Below are 13,529 nucleotides of genomic sequence, written 5' to 3'. Positions count from 1 at the left end.
CTTATGTCCTTGCACCAATCACCTCATGTACAGTGGTACCTTGGTTTAGGTACACAATTGGTTCTGAAATTCCGTACTTAACCTGAAGCGTACTTAACCTGAAGCGAACTTTCCCACTGAAAGTAATGGAACGTGGATTAATCTATTCCAGACGGGTCCATGGAGTACTTAAACTGAAAGTAGTCAAACCGAGGCGTACTTAAACTGATGTATGACTGTATAGTAATATAGAAAGGTGGTATACAAATTAAAAGTGAACTGAAATGAAATGAAGATGAGTAAGAATCATAGAATCAGGGAGTTGGAAGAGACCACAAGGGCCATCCAGTCCAACCCCCTGCCAAGCCTCTGCTTAAAGACCTCCAAAGAAGGAGACTCCACCACACTCCTTAGTAGCAAATTTCACTGCCGAACAGCTCTTACTGTCAGGAAGTTCTTCCTAATGTTTAGGTGGAATCTTCTTTCTTGTAGTTTGAATTTATTGCTCTGTGTCCGCTTCTCTGGAGCAGCAGAAAACAATCTTTCTCCCTCCTCCATATGACATATGACATCCTTTCATATATTTGAACATGGCTATCATATCACCCCTTAACCTTCTCTTCTCCAGGCTAAACATACCCAGCTCCCTAAGCCGTTCCTCATAAGGCATCGTTTCCAGGCCTTTGACCATTTTGGTTGCCCTCTTCTGGACACGTTCCAGCTTGTCAGTAGAGAAGGGTCCATTGTGGCTGTTGGCTCGCAGAAAGTCTCGAGTTCAATCTCTGATGGCATCTGCAAAGAGGAGTCTTGCCTGGTCCTGGCAGAGACCCTAAAGAGCTGTAAAGTGCTCAGTGATCCTGGACCCAGCTCCTAGTCTAACACTCTCACTGCTAACACCACACTGATGCTCATATAATTACTAGCAGGCTTAGAACATCTGCCTCATAGCTAGCCACACTACTGTCTCATTTAGCCCACTCTTGAACCCGGAGCCTTCTGACACATGGCACAGGTGCTCTGCCATCCATGGGCTACAGACCTTCCCACAATTCTCTGGGCTGGCTGGTTGCAAAAAGGCAGAAGAGCAAAGCAAGCTTTCTCAGATGAGATGCATACCCCTCAACTGTCCCATTTAAAGCGGGACATCCCAGAATCACAGAAGCCAACCCTGGCTTCTGTTTGGATCCCAGAATTTCCCGTTTGTTGGTCCAAAAGCGCCGGACCAAATGACACTCACTCTGGGACAAGTCAGCAGGGTTGTGCCAGAGCATTGGAATGAAAGCCACTCGTTTGTTGGTCTCGCAGGACAAAAAAAAACCCGAGCGGCTTCAGTTTCACGCTCTCGTGAGAGCTTGAAACCAAAAATAGAGCATCCCGATTTAGGTGCCAAAAATGTTGGAGGGTATGGATATGCATTTGTGGGAAATGGCTTCAACCTGTTTGGAGGAAGCTTCATATAGGGCCGGCACTATCATTGGGCAGAAGGATGCAACTGAGGGCAGCATCACCATCACCCAGCCATTCCACCAGAGCATCCTCTCCACCCCTGGCCATTACCCTGTGTTGCCCACCTCAGACAGCCCGCTTTTTCCAGGTGCAATTGAGAAGACTGTGCCATTTTTCTGTTTCCGTGCGCTGCTCTGGTTTTGCCAGAAGTAGCTTAATCATGCTGGCCACATGACCAGGAAAAACTGCCTGCAGACAAACGCCGGCTCCCTCGGCCAGTAAAAGCAAGATGAGCGCCGCAACCCCAGAGTCGTTCGCGACTGGACTTAACTGTCAGGGGTCCTTTACCTTTATGCCATTCTTCAGGCAGCAAAAGGACTTGGGCTGGCCCTGATCAGGCAGTCCAATGGGCCTCTCTGCCTTGAACTGCCTTCTTCTACAGATTTCAACAAGTAACAATCTGGACAGCCTTTGCACACACCCTTTCAGAGTGAGAAAGAGTAGACACCCATGTAAGGACTGCGGCTGCCTGAAGCCAGACCGCTCTGCCGCCAGCAGTTTTCCTTATGGTTTGCAATTGCCAGAGCAGTCCTGAGGGATTTTGATGCCTGGATTCCACACGCAGAAGCCAACAGGACTGGGAGATGAACCTTACTTCCATGCTGGCAATGGGGTTCGTGTCCTCTGTTGCACCTGAGGACAACCAGCAATTTTAGGCACTCCAGGACAGGCCACCGGGGCACTCCCACCCAGCACTGTTCCTCCGAGAGAGGAATGCCTTGGGGGAAGAGGGGAACATGCCTTACTTTGTCTAACGATAGGGCCGGGCCGGCGAACAGCTCATAGAAGACTTCAAAGTCGTGCAGATATTTACAAGCTGCATTTCTGAATATTGCAATGTCCAGATAAGCAGCCTTGCTTGCTCTGTGGGACTCCCCACAGGGCTGACTAAGACTCAGATGTGACCATGGACAGAAGAACTATCTTCAAAACAGGACTAACCAATTTTGGAATGGGGGTGGGGTGGGGGAGATTATCTAGGGTTTATAGGGATTATAGGAAGCTGCCTTATGCAGAGCCAGACTATTTGCCCAGCTAACTCAGTGTCAGCTATACAGGCTGGTAGAGGCTCTCTTACTCCAGGATTTCAGAAAGGCAGTTGTTCCCTGCCTTACCTGGAGATGCTGCTGGGGTGGGGGCTCACACCTGGGACTTTCTGCTCTCTCTCGTCTTCTGCCCCTTCAACACAAAATTCCAGGGCTGTGTACAAATGTGTGAATAAAAACCACACAACACAGAACAGTACACGGCATGGGTCCCAGCCAGAAGGCTGTGCGGGAGAAGTGTATCGTTAGAGAACTGCGGAACTCGCTTCTGCAGGAGGCAGCGATGGTCACCAGTTTGGACAGCCTTAAGAGAGAATTGGGCAGATTTGTGGAGGAGAAGCCGGCTATCAAAGGCTCCCAGCCACGATGGCCATGCTCTGCCTCCACTTTGGAAGGCAGCGACGCTTCTGAAGTCCGCTTGCTGGAAAACGGAGGGAGGGGAGAGGACTCTTGTGCTCAGAGCTTTCTTGTGGGTTTGCCATATGGGCATCTGGGTGGTCCCTGGGGGAAATCACCAAGCTCATCTTAAGTCCTTATGTGATAGAATTGTATTTCCTGATACAATACAAATCAGCTGTTTTCTAACCGTCAGAAAAGGGGATCGTTTTGTGCCAGCACTGATGTTGGGGAAAAGGTATGGGGATGGGGCTAATGCTATTGGGGGGGGGGGTTGAGCACATATGCACACTGATAGGGTTGGGGAAATGTTTCTGGTCCACAGCCACTGCAAATATCACATTTCTGGAGCCAAAATCCAACGTCCTAGGTCCAAGACACAAAGGACCCATCTAAGTCTCCATGCTGTATGTTTCTTTCCATCTTTAAAACCCAGTGTTCGTGGATAATAGGAAAAACCTCTCTCTCTATGGGAGACCTTAGAGAGCTGCTGCCAGTCAGAACAGTACAAACTGGTGTAAGCAGTATTTGGTTTAAAGATGTGAAGGCTCAGGGGGAAAACAAGAAACATGGGAGGGCAGGAACTGTCACCCCCCCAAAAAAAAACCTGCAGGTTTTTTTCCAGGCCTTCACATTTCCAGATGTGGGGGCAAGCTCTCTCTGACCTCTGTTTATAGTGCTCAGAAGTTCCACTTCTCAGCGTGAGGCCCTGGGTCTCATTCAGTCTAAGGCAGCCTCCTGTGTCCTTAACAAATGGTGCTGAGGGAGGGGTAAACGCTCCACTCTGAAGAGGAGCCCATCTTCTTGTTGCATCCTGGCTCTTACCTCAGTAGGAACAGGTGCTACAAGGCAGCCGTGTGCGGTTAACCAAGGCTTGCCAGTCTCAGCAGAAGCAGCTGGCGCTCGGGAGATCTCAGCTGGCCTCCAGGCTGTTGCTGGGTGCAACTCAAAGGGGTGGATTCAGCTGCAGAACTTTAGGGACCAAGTTACCTAAAAGGGTGCCTTCTCCCGTATGAAGAGGGCCTCCAGGTCATTGGTGGCCCCAATCCCCCCACCACACCACACCCTTAGAGGCTCTCAGGGTGGCAAGTCACGTGGGACAAGGCAGTCTGTCTGGGTGGCACCACGGTTTATGGGACTCTCTCGTCAGAAGTCTCTCTCCCTTGCCAAGTTTGTCATCCTTTAGGCAGCTCCAGCCCTACTATTAGGCAAAGTGAGGTTGTGGGAGGAGGTGGTGGCAGCAGCAAAGCGATGGAAAGCAAAGCGAGGAGCTCACCCACCAGCTAGCAATTAGCCTGCTGCCCTCAGGGGGTGTGGAGGTGGCTGCCCCGTCACCACTGTTGAAGCAAGACGGCGTTCTGGTCGGCTTTGGCATGTGCAATGGAAGGAGGGCACCATCCGGCCCCTTGCCTCAGGCGGCAAAATGTCTTGGGCTGGCCCTGCCTTTAGGTGCCGACTTAACACCACACTCGTGGCTTCTCAGACAGTTGCATCGGCCTCCTTTGCTGCCGTTACGTTAAATTCTATGTTTCAGATTTTGATTTTTTGTTTTGTTTTCAAACACAGACTGCCCTGACTGCTTTGAAGCAGGAAAGTGGGGTGCCCCCACTATTCGAAATGAAACAGAAGTTAGAAGTATCCAGGAGGGCTGTTTCATAGAGCGGAGAAACACCCCCAAAGTAGTGCCCGATCCTGGCAGTTGCCTCACTGCGAGAAGTGAAGTTACAGAGGGCCTTCTCGGTAGTTGCGGAAAGGGGGTGTGGTTATCCTTTTTATGCTCAGAAGTTAGGTTCTCAGGTGGGAATAAACTGCTGAATAACACACACACACACACACACACACACACACACACATACACACACACACCCCGCAGCTGTTGATAAGAGGAGGAAGAGAAGAGAATCTCCCAGGATCAAGCAAAACCACACCGCCTTCACCAACCTGGTGCCCTCAGATGTTTCGGACCACAACCCCCATCAGCATGGCAAAGAATGCCCATTACATTGATGCTTCCACACCACAATAAATAATGCCAATCCTGAGTGTGCGTATGTGTTAAAGAAACAGGAGGTGGGAAAGAGCCTTCCTTGCCTCAGATGCCCCAGAGAACGGCTGTCAGTCACAGCAGCAAATATTCTAACCTGGCGTGAAAGGGTCCCTAAACCCACCACAGAGTCCTGCTGTTTCAGAGAGATTAGATTTCCACCCTCGGACCTGTCACCAAGGTCCTTCTTACGAGCAGGAGACAGGATGCAAAGCCCACAGGTGGCATGGCTGGCATTTGCCTCCCTTTACCAAACCATAGAATCACGGAGCTGGAAGGGACCTAAAGGGACCTAAAGGGTCATCTAGCACAACCCTCTGCAATGCAGGAATAAGCCCCTGACCGTGGTAGAGAATCCACCAAAGGCTGGCACCTCAAGAGGTGGGAAGGTCCCTTTCTGGCTTGGCTACGTTCTCAGTGCATCACTCGAGGCGTGTTACATCACCACACTGCTCCATGACTCAGTTCCCCTCTCTGTGACGCAAGGGCACAGCTGGTCCATTATTTTCCTACTATGCCCTCCGTGGGGAATGACTGTGGGTGGTCCCAAGCAGGGAGGATAATTTGTCGGGTGTTGTGGAGGTGGGACCGGCCAACCCTAGCAGGGAAACTAGCCAAAAGGAGGCTTCACCTGTTCTGTTCTAGATACACACGCCCCGAAATCAAGTCCAGAGGTATCTCCCACATTCAATCCCTGGCATCTCCAGGTAGGGTGGGGAGTGATCATGGATAGCTGCTGCCAGTCTGTGTAGACTGCACTGAGCTAAGTGGAGCCAATGGTCTGATTCAGTATAAATTGGTTTCCCATGTTGATGAGTTTTGTGTAGCTAAGGAAGCTTTGCCATTCTTGCGATAAGCATCGGCCCGGTTCATCCACCACTCACCCCAAGCAACCAGTTTCCTTATTCCCACAGAGCTCGCTCACTGCAGAACATCACAGCCATGACAGTCGACAGCAGAGGCTGGGTACCCTTCTCCAGATGTTGCGCGCTACAACTCCCATCACCCCTGACCATAGGCCATACTGGATTCTGGAGCGGATGGGAGTTAAGAGTCCAAAACATCTGGGGGGAATGGGCTGATGGCCCCTAGTCTATAGTGGGTGAAAGAAGAGGGCTTGGGCTCTCAAGTCCCTCGTGGCAGTGAATTCTGTGGGTGTTTTTACTCTCTGAATCCCGCAGGTTGAATCAGTAGGAGGGAGGCACTCTGCGCATGCTCAAAGAGAAGTACCCATTCTACAGCAGTATGTAGACAAATTGGAACAGGTCCAGGGGGAGGCAGCAAAAATGGTCAGGGGTATAGAAAACAAGCCTCGTGTAGTAAAGCTGAACAAAATATGGTGTGTTTAACTGGGGCGGGTTTGCAGGTTGTGACACCTCTGCAATTCAGATACTCGAATGAGTATCAGATAAGCATTGGACACAGCTGCAGATGCACAACGTACATTTAAGGCCCACTTAAAACACATGTTTTCCCCCAAATAATCCTGGGAACCGCAGCTCCCCCCCCCCTCACAGAGATACAGGTGCCAGGAACCACAGCAAACTACAGTTCCCAGAATTCCTTTGAGAGAAGGGAAGCCATGTGCATATGCAACTAGGCACTAAATCTCTGCTGTCCCAGAAAGCCTTGATCTAATGGACTTTAAGATCCAAGGCACCAGATTTTGGCTTAACTTTAGGAGGACCTTCTTGACAGCAAGAGGGGTTCAACAACTGAGCCAATGGCCTGGCCTGGGGTTGATGGCGGTGCGGCTGTCCCTGGCTGGAGATCTTCAAGCAGAGGCACCTGTTGGACACGTGCCAGCCAAACAGCGGGTTGGACTAGACTGCCTTTATGAACCCCCACCCCCCGCCGCTTCTGATATTTTATGTTACTACTTTACATGCTTCAGAACTCAACCCCAGACCTTCCTCTCCGCCTCGCTAAACAACCTCCTTTGCTTTCCACCTGGGAAAAGTCTCAACTCCGAGGAACTGACCAGCCCCGGCCCCGCAAGCCACCCGTCGCGCCGGAGAGGCGCTCTGCACGCGCCCAGGAACCCTCCGGCTCAGAGTCCTGCCGCTGCCCACTCACCCCAGTCCAGGAAGCGCTGCACGTTCCTCTCCCGCCGCAGGGGGGCGCCGCTGCACTCCTGGTGGACGCAGAGCAGCAGGTCCAGCAGCGCCTCTAGCCCCGGCTCGGCCGCCGCCCCTTCGCCCAGCAGCGCCTCCCGCAGCCCGGCCAGGCGCCGCTCCACCGGGCTGCACATGATCGCCGCCGCGGAGCTGGAGCGGGACAGGCGAGGAGGACGCCGCGGGAGCCCGGCCAGCAATGCCGCCGCCGCCGCTGGAGCAGCCGCCGCCGCCAGAGGAGCGCCCCGCCCAGATGCTGGTGGGATGGGCGCAACCCGACACCTGGCCCAGCTGGGAGCGGGAGGAGGAGGGCGAGGGCGCCGCCGGAGCGGGAGCGCCCGCAGGGACCAGCGCCACCCTTCTCCTCCTCCCGGGCGCCGATGCCCCAGACGCGCCCCTGCGGTTACCCTATGTTGCCGGCACGGGCTGGCAGCAGCGCATCGCCGGGCTTTCAGGTGTGGGCTCTTTCCCAGCCCAACGCGGAGACGCCACTGTGAGGACAGGGTGCCAGGCCATGGGGCAGCGAAGCTCCTAGCCTAGAGTTGGTAAGGGTCAAGAGGGGCATCTTAGTCTAGCTCCTGCCATGCAAGAATCTTTTGCTCGAACCCATGACCCTGGAATTAAGAATCTTCTTCTCCCAGTTCCATCCCTATGGTTGAGCTCTTGGGACCATCTGCATGCATAGCTAGTGAGGTGGGATGCGAGATGTGACCCTTCCTCTAATTCCAACTGGCAAAAGATTCGAATAGTAAACAAATAACATTCCTGCATTGCAGGGGGTTGGACTAGATGACCCTTGGGTCCCAACTCTACAATCCTATGATTCTATGCTTTTCTTCCACAGGGTTAAAACTGAGAGGGAAGGGTAATGGTGGCAGGGACAGAATATCAAGTCCAGCCCTCTTAATAGATCACCTGAGATGTTCATCACGGGCCACTGTCATTTTGGCACCTATTTGGAATCATAAAATGGCAAAAAAAAGGTAAAGGACCCCTGGACCATTAAGTCCACTCAAAGGCGACTATGGGGTGTGGCACTTATCTTGCTTCAGGCTGAGGGAGCCGGTGTTTGTCCACAGCTTTCTGGGTAATGTGGCCAGCATGACTAAACTGCTTCTGGTGCAACAGAAACACCGAGACAGAAGCCAGCGCGCACGGAAATGCTGTTTACCTTCCTGTCACATACCTACCTGTTTATCTACTCGCACTGGTGAGCTTTCGAACTGCTAGGTTGGCAGAAGCTGGGACAGAGCAATGGGAGCTCACCCTGTCGTGCAGATTCGAACCACCGACCTTCCCATTTGCAAGCTCAAGAGGCTCAGTGGTTTAGACCACAGTGCCACCTGTGTCCCTTTGGTACACAAAATAGCACCTCCATCCCCGCCTGGGAAGAAGGGGTAAGTAGAGATCCACATCGGGAACAAGGAGGGAATGAAAATCTACATTGGGCTCTGCTGCCCCTGTGGATCTCGCCACCTGAGGCAGAGATGGTTGCACCGGCCCTGCACTGGATCTGGCCACTGAATCTCCCCTTGCAAAGAGTGGCCCTGTCCCACAGGGTTGCCAATACAGTCTGGACCAGCATTGCTCACTCTGCCTGGCAGCAACTCTTCAGGGTCTCCCTCTGGAGAAAGGTTTTCCCATCACCAGTTACCTCATCTTTTTACCTGAAGATACCTGGGACCTCCCTGCGTGCAAAGTAGATGCCCTGCTTATCTCGTTCCAAATCATAGCTCAATAAGGCAGCAGATGGAGACCTACCAGCCATCTGCACTATGCATTCAGAAACTGCATCTAGGTGTCACCTGAGGCCCCCTCCAGTTTTTTTGACAGCAGATGGCACTGGGTTGCCTCCCTAAGCCTTGGAGTCGCATACAGTGGTACCTCGGTTTAAGTACATAATTGGTTCCGGAAGTCTGTACTTAACCTGAAGTGTACTTAAACTGACGCGAACTTTCCCATTGAAAGTAATGGAAAGTGGATTAATCCGTTCCAGACGGGTCCGCGGAGTACTTAAACTGAAAATACTCAAACCAAGGCGTACTTAAACCAAGGTATGACTGTATAGCCACCGTGACTAATAGCCATGGACTGCTTATGCCTGCTTAAAGGTAAAGGTAAAGGGGCCCCTGACCATTAGGTCCAGTCGTGACCGACTCGGGGGTTGCGCGCTCATCTCGCATTATTGGCCGAGGGAGCCGGCATACAGCTTCCAGATCATGTGGCCAGCATGACAAAGCCGCTTCTGGCGAACCAGAGCAGCCCATGGAAACGCTGTTTACCTTCCCGCTGTAGCGGTACCCATTTATCTACTTGCATTTTGACGTGCTTTCAAACTGCTAGGTTGGCGGGAGCTGGGACCAAGCAACAGGAGCTCACCCCGTCACAGGGATTCGAACCACTGACCTTCTGATCAGCAAGCCCTAGACTCTGTGGTTTAACCCACAGCGCCACCTGGGTCCCTCAAATTCTACTTGCGACTCCGCCAGGACTCGAACCCGGAACCTTTGAATCCCTTCAACCCTCTAGAAGTCCAATGCGCTATCCATTGCACCACGGAGCCACCTTATGCCTGCTTAGAGCCATCTAATTCCCTTTCCAAAGACATTTAAGCACTGGGTGACTGCAAGTTCCATAAATTAGCACCACTGCCGCTGCGCCTCCTGCACGGGGCTCACCTAATCCAACCTCTTCCAGCTGCAGAATCATCCACCCGACCCCCTTGCCCTGCGCCTGTCTACATGCAATCCAAAAGTCCTATGCGGGGGCGGGGGGGGGGGAGAGTTTCCCGCTTGCATGAAGCTGCACTGCCCTCTGCTGGGGAAAACAGCAACAATGGTTAATACACTTGGGGAGCAGTACAAACGCAGCTACTGCCAGAGGTTCGGCACCCACTTGCCATAAAAGGCCCTTAGAGCCTGAGGCTGTGCATACAGATATAAGAAGAGCCTGCCTTCTGGATCAGGCCAATGGCTCACCTAGTCCAGGGGCCACCCAAATGACCGTAGGAAACCTGCAAGCAGGATCCAAGCACAAGAGCAACTCGCCCCTCTCATGGGTCCCAGCAAGTGGTATTCAGAAGCCTTGCTGCCTCCGACTGCGGAAGCAGAGCACAACCATTGCGGCTTGTAGCCCTCGATTGCCCCCTCCTCCATGAATTTCTCTAATCCTCTGTTCAAGCCATCGAGACTGACGGCCATCACCGCCTCCTGTGGCGGGGAGTTCCAGAGTTTAACCATGTGCTTGTGTTAAGGAAGACTTCCTTTCATCTGTCCCAAACCTTCCAGCATTCAGCTTCATGTTAGGAGGGAGGTAGAAAAAGCTTTTTCCCTGCCCACTTTCTCTATGTCATGCATGATGGTATAAACTTTTATCATGCTGCCCCTCTTACATTTTCTCAAAACTAAAAAAAATAAAATCCAAAGTGCTGCAAGCTTCCCTCGCAGGGGATTTGCTCCATCCCCCTTGATCATTTCAAGTTCCCCTTTTCTGAACATTTTCCAACTCTGCAACATCCTTTCTGAGGTTGAGAGACCAGAACTGTACAAAGTATTCCCAATGTGGCTATGCGGACAATATCCCTGACCTAGCAGGGGTTACTGACTGGGAGTGGCTAAGTTTCAAAGCACCCAGACCCAGTCATATCACTCCTCGCTCCTATCTTTACTGAGGAAGTTTGTCTCAACACAAGTACCCTGCTTTGGATGAAGTCACACCCCTCCAGCCTGGAACGACACCACAAACATAGGAATCACTGAGCTGCGATACCTGCATTCCAGGGGGTTGGATTAGATGACCCTTGGGGTTCCCTTTCCAACTCTACGATTCCAACTGTCGTTTTATCGGTCTATGGTTAGACATGCAAACAGGGACTTCAGCCAGCAGAGGGCAGTAGCCTCTTGTTTCCCCTTGGGTACAGTAAGGTAAAAGGTAAAGGGACCCCTGACCATTAGGTCCAGTCGTGACCGACTCTGGGGTTGCGGTGCTCACCTCGCGTTATTGGCCAGGGGAGCCGGCGTATAGCTTCCAGGTCATGTGGCCAGCATGACAAAGCCGCTTCTGGCAAACCAGAGCAGCACACGGAAACGCCGTTTACCTTCCCGCTGTAGCGGTACCTATTTATCTACTTGCACTTTGACGTGCTTTCGAACTGCTAGGTTGGCAGGAGCTGGGACTGAGCAACGGGAGCTCACCCCGTCACGGGGATTCGAACCGCCGACCTTCTGATCGGCAAGCCCTAGGCTCTGTGGTTTAACCCACAGCGCCACCCGCGTCTACAGTAGGCACCCACAAAAATGGATGCCATGCCCAGATTGCAAGTGTGCCCTGCCTCTGCTCCTGCAAGCAAGACTCTCTATCTCTCTCACACACACACTGGTAGGAAGCAGGACTTGGACTCTTGCGAGTTTCCTTCCTTGGACTCTGCTCCAAACAGGGCAGGAGATGATGGGATCAAGAATATTGCCAGATGCTCAAGATGGCCTGTGAGATGATGTGACCTTCTCCCCTTTAGGGAAAAAGAGATAAGCATCCACATAATTATTCCCTCTGCAGAGAACAGACTTATCCTTGGAAAATGGGAAGGAATCTTTTTGCTTTTTAAGAGGGGAGAGCAGCCAAAAGAAGCCCCTCTTCCTCTTAAGCCCCAGCACTATTCTTGCTGCCCCTTCTCGCCTGATCCCAGGCTTCACAGGGGAGGCTGCGGCTCAGCGGCACGGAAGCTGCTTGGCACGCAGAAGGCGCCAGGTGCAATCTGACCCCAGCCATATTTCAAATTCTCAAAACCTTTATTGGCATATATACAAGGTTCCGAAAAGGTCCGGCACAATAAAATCACTCAGCAAAAACATTCACGAATCTTAATCGTGTGTTGCAGAAACCTGGCTGCTATCTCCGTCTTAGTCCCATCCTGAGTAAACATAAGGAAGGCTACCTTGCATTCGCTTGAATGCCTCTCCCTGCTAACAACCAACTGATTAATGAACTTAGATCAAATTGTTTGATACCAGGGGCAGTGCAAAAGAACACATGCATCCAGTGCTTTTTTCGGGGGGGGGGACGACGACGCAGGGGGACACATACCCCTAAACATTTTGTGAATCTTTGTACTTTTGTCCATTTACTGTATTTATTTTCCCCCAATTTGAACTATAAAATGGTGATTTCCTCGAGTCAAAATGAGAGTACCCCTAAACTTTAAGAAAAAAAAGCACTGTACGCAACTGATTCTATTTGTCCCTGTCCACAGGGTCATAGTGTCTGGACGAATGGCATTTTTCTGAAATCTCCCCTGTAGTACGTATTGCTGAAATTAATACATTCAGTCTTGCCAGCATGTACACCCTGTGCTGATTCAGGCTGATCAAATGGGAGAGATAAGTTGCCACTGGCTGTCCACCCAACTTTGCAGAGTTGTGGGGGATAAAACAGGAAGAGAGCTCTGGCACTTCCTAAAAAAGGAACTTCCCAAAATAGGAAGGATTATCGAGGAAATAATTTGAACATCTACAAAATCAGAGGCTGGGAGCCTCAATGGCACCCCTCTGGAGGTTTCACCTGGGGGGAAAAACATGGCTAGTCCCCCTGTGGCTACGGCTCTGAAAAACTGCACCCACCCCCCTGACTGCAACTGGAACCCCTTCCAGCACCAATTGCCTGTCACAGAGCACTTGGCTTTGTCGAGGGCTGGGTGGTGGCACCTGACACTCACACTGCCAGCCAAGAAAGTGCCCCCTCCCTGCCCAGCAGGGGCAGATCAAGGCTTCACGGAGGAGGAATCTTCCAGCTGCCATGGCCCCCACCTGCCTAGCCAAGCTAATGTGGCATTATAGACAAGAGCCGGCTGCTCTGCAGGCCCAGAGACTGGGCTTTGCGGGTCTCCACCCACCCACCCCCTCCTCCTCCCTTGCTCCGGGATGTTTCTTGGCCCCTGGGACCAGCTGTAAGCAAGAATGTTGGCATGAACCCAGGGGAAAGATAAGCTGGAATGCTTGGACTGCAGGAAACCCTTTTCTAAATGGGGATGGGAAGGAATGCCTCATCGAGCCACACACCAGCATTCCTGGAGGTGACTGCACCAGGCGGGAATCAGACCAGCTTCCAATCATAAAGTCCTTTAAGGGCACAAGAAGGACTTCCGTCTCTTTCTCTGGGCAGCCAGCGTCACTTTTCCCACCATCTCCAGTGAGTTAATGGGGTAATTTGCCCCCCCCCAATCTGCTCCTCCTTTTGAAAGCTTTTGTTGTTGTTTAGTCGTTTAGTCGTGTCCGACTCTTTGTGACCCCATGGACCAGAGCACGCCAGGCACTCCTGTCTTGCACTGCTTCCCGCAGTTTGGTCAGACTCATGTTGGTAGCCTCGAGAACACTGTCCAACCATCTTGTCCTCTGTCGTCCCCTTCTCCTAGTGCCCTCAATCTTTCCCAACATCAGGGTCTTTTGCAGG

At 52.0% G+C, this 13,529-nt stretch overlaps 1 protein-coding gene and 1 non-coding gene across 3 annotated transcripts in view; both read right to left on the bottom strand.

The window, feature by feature from the left end:
* The window catches only part of CDC42BPG (CDC42 binding protein kinase gamma), a 57,664-nt gene extending 50,361 nt beyond the window's left edge, over nt 1–7,303 (bottom strand). For both annotated transcript variants that reach the window (XM_060269735.2, XM_035097811.3), the window contains exon 1: nt 7,048–7,303. In XM_060269735.2, the coding sequence (XP_060125718.2) occupies nt 7,048–7,222 (175 nt within the window). In that variant the 5' untranslated portion in view covers nt 7,223–7,303. The remainder of the gene's footprint in view (nt 1–7,047) is intronic.
* Nucleotides 7,304–9,562: 2,259 nt separating this feature from the next.
* TRNAR-UCU (transfer RNA arginine (anticodon UCU)) lies at nt 9,563–9,648 on the bottom strand. Its single transcript is given in 2 exon segments — nt 9,563–9,598; nt 9,612–9,648. It is a non-coding gene; the product is annotated as a tRNA-Arg (tRNA).
* Nucleotides 9,649–13,529: the final 3,881 nt, after the last annotated feature.

This window comes from Zootoca vivipara, chromosome 16, assembly GCF_965207765.1.
Source record: "Zootoca vivipara chromosome 16, rZooViv2.hap1.1, whole genome shotgun sequence".
NCBI lineage: Eukaryota > Metazoa > Chordata > Lepidosauria > Squamata > Lacertidae > Zootoca > Zootoca vivipara.
Note: the sequence above shows the minus strand (reverse complement) of the source record. Positions and strands in the feature narration are given on the sequence as shown.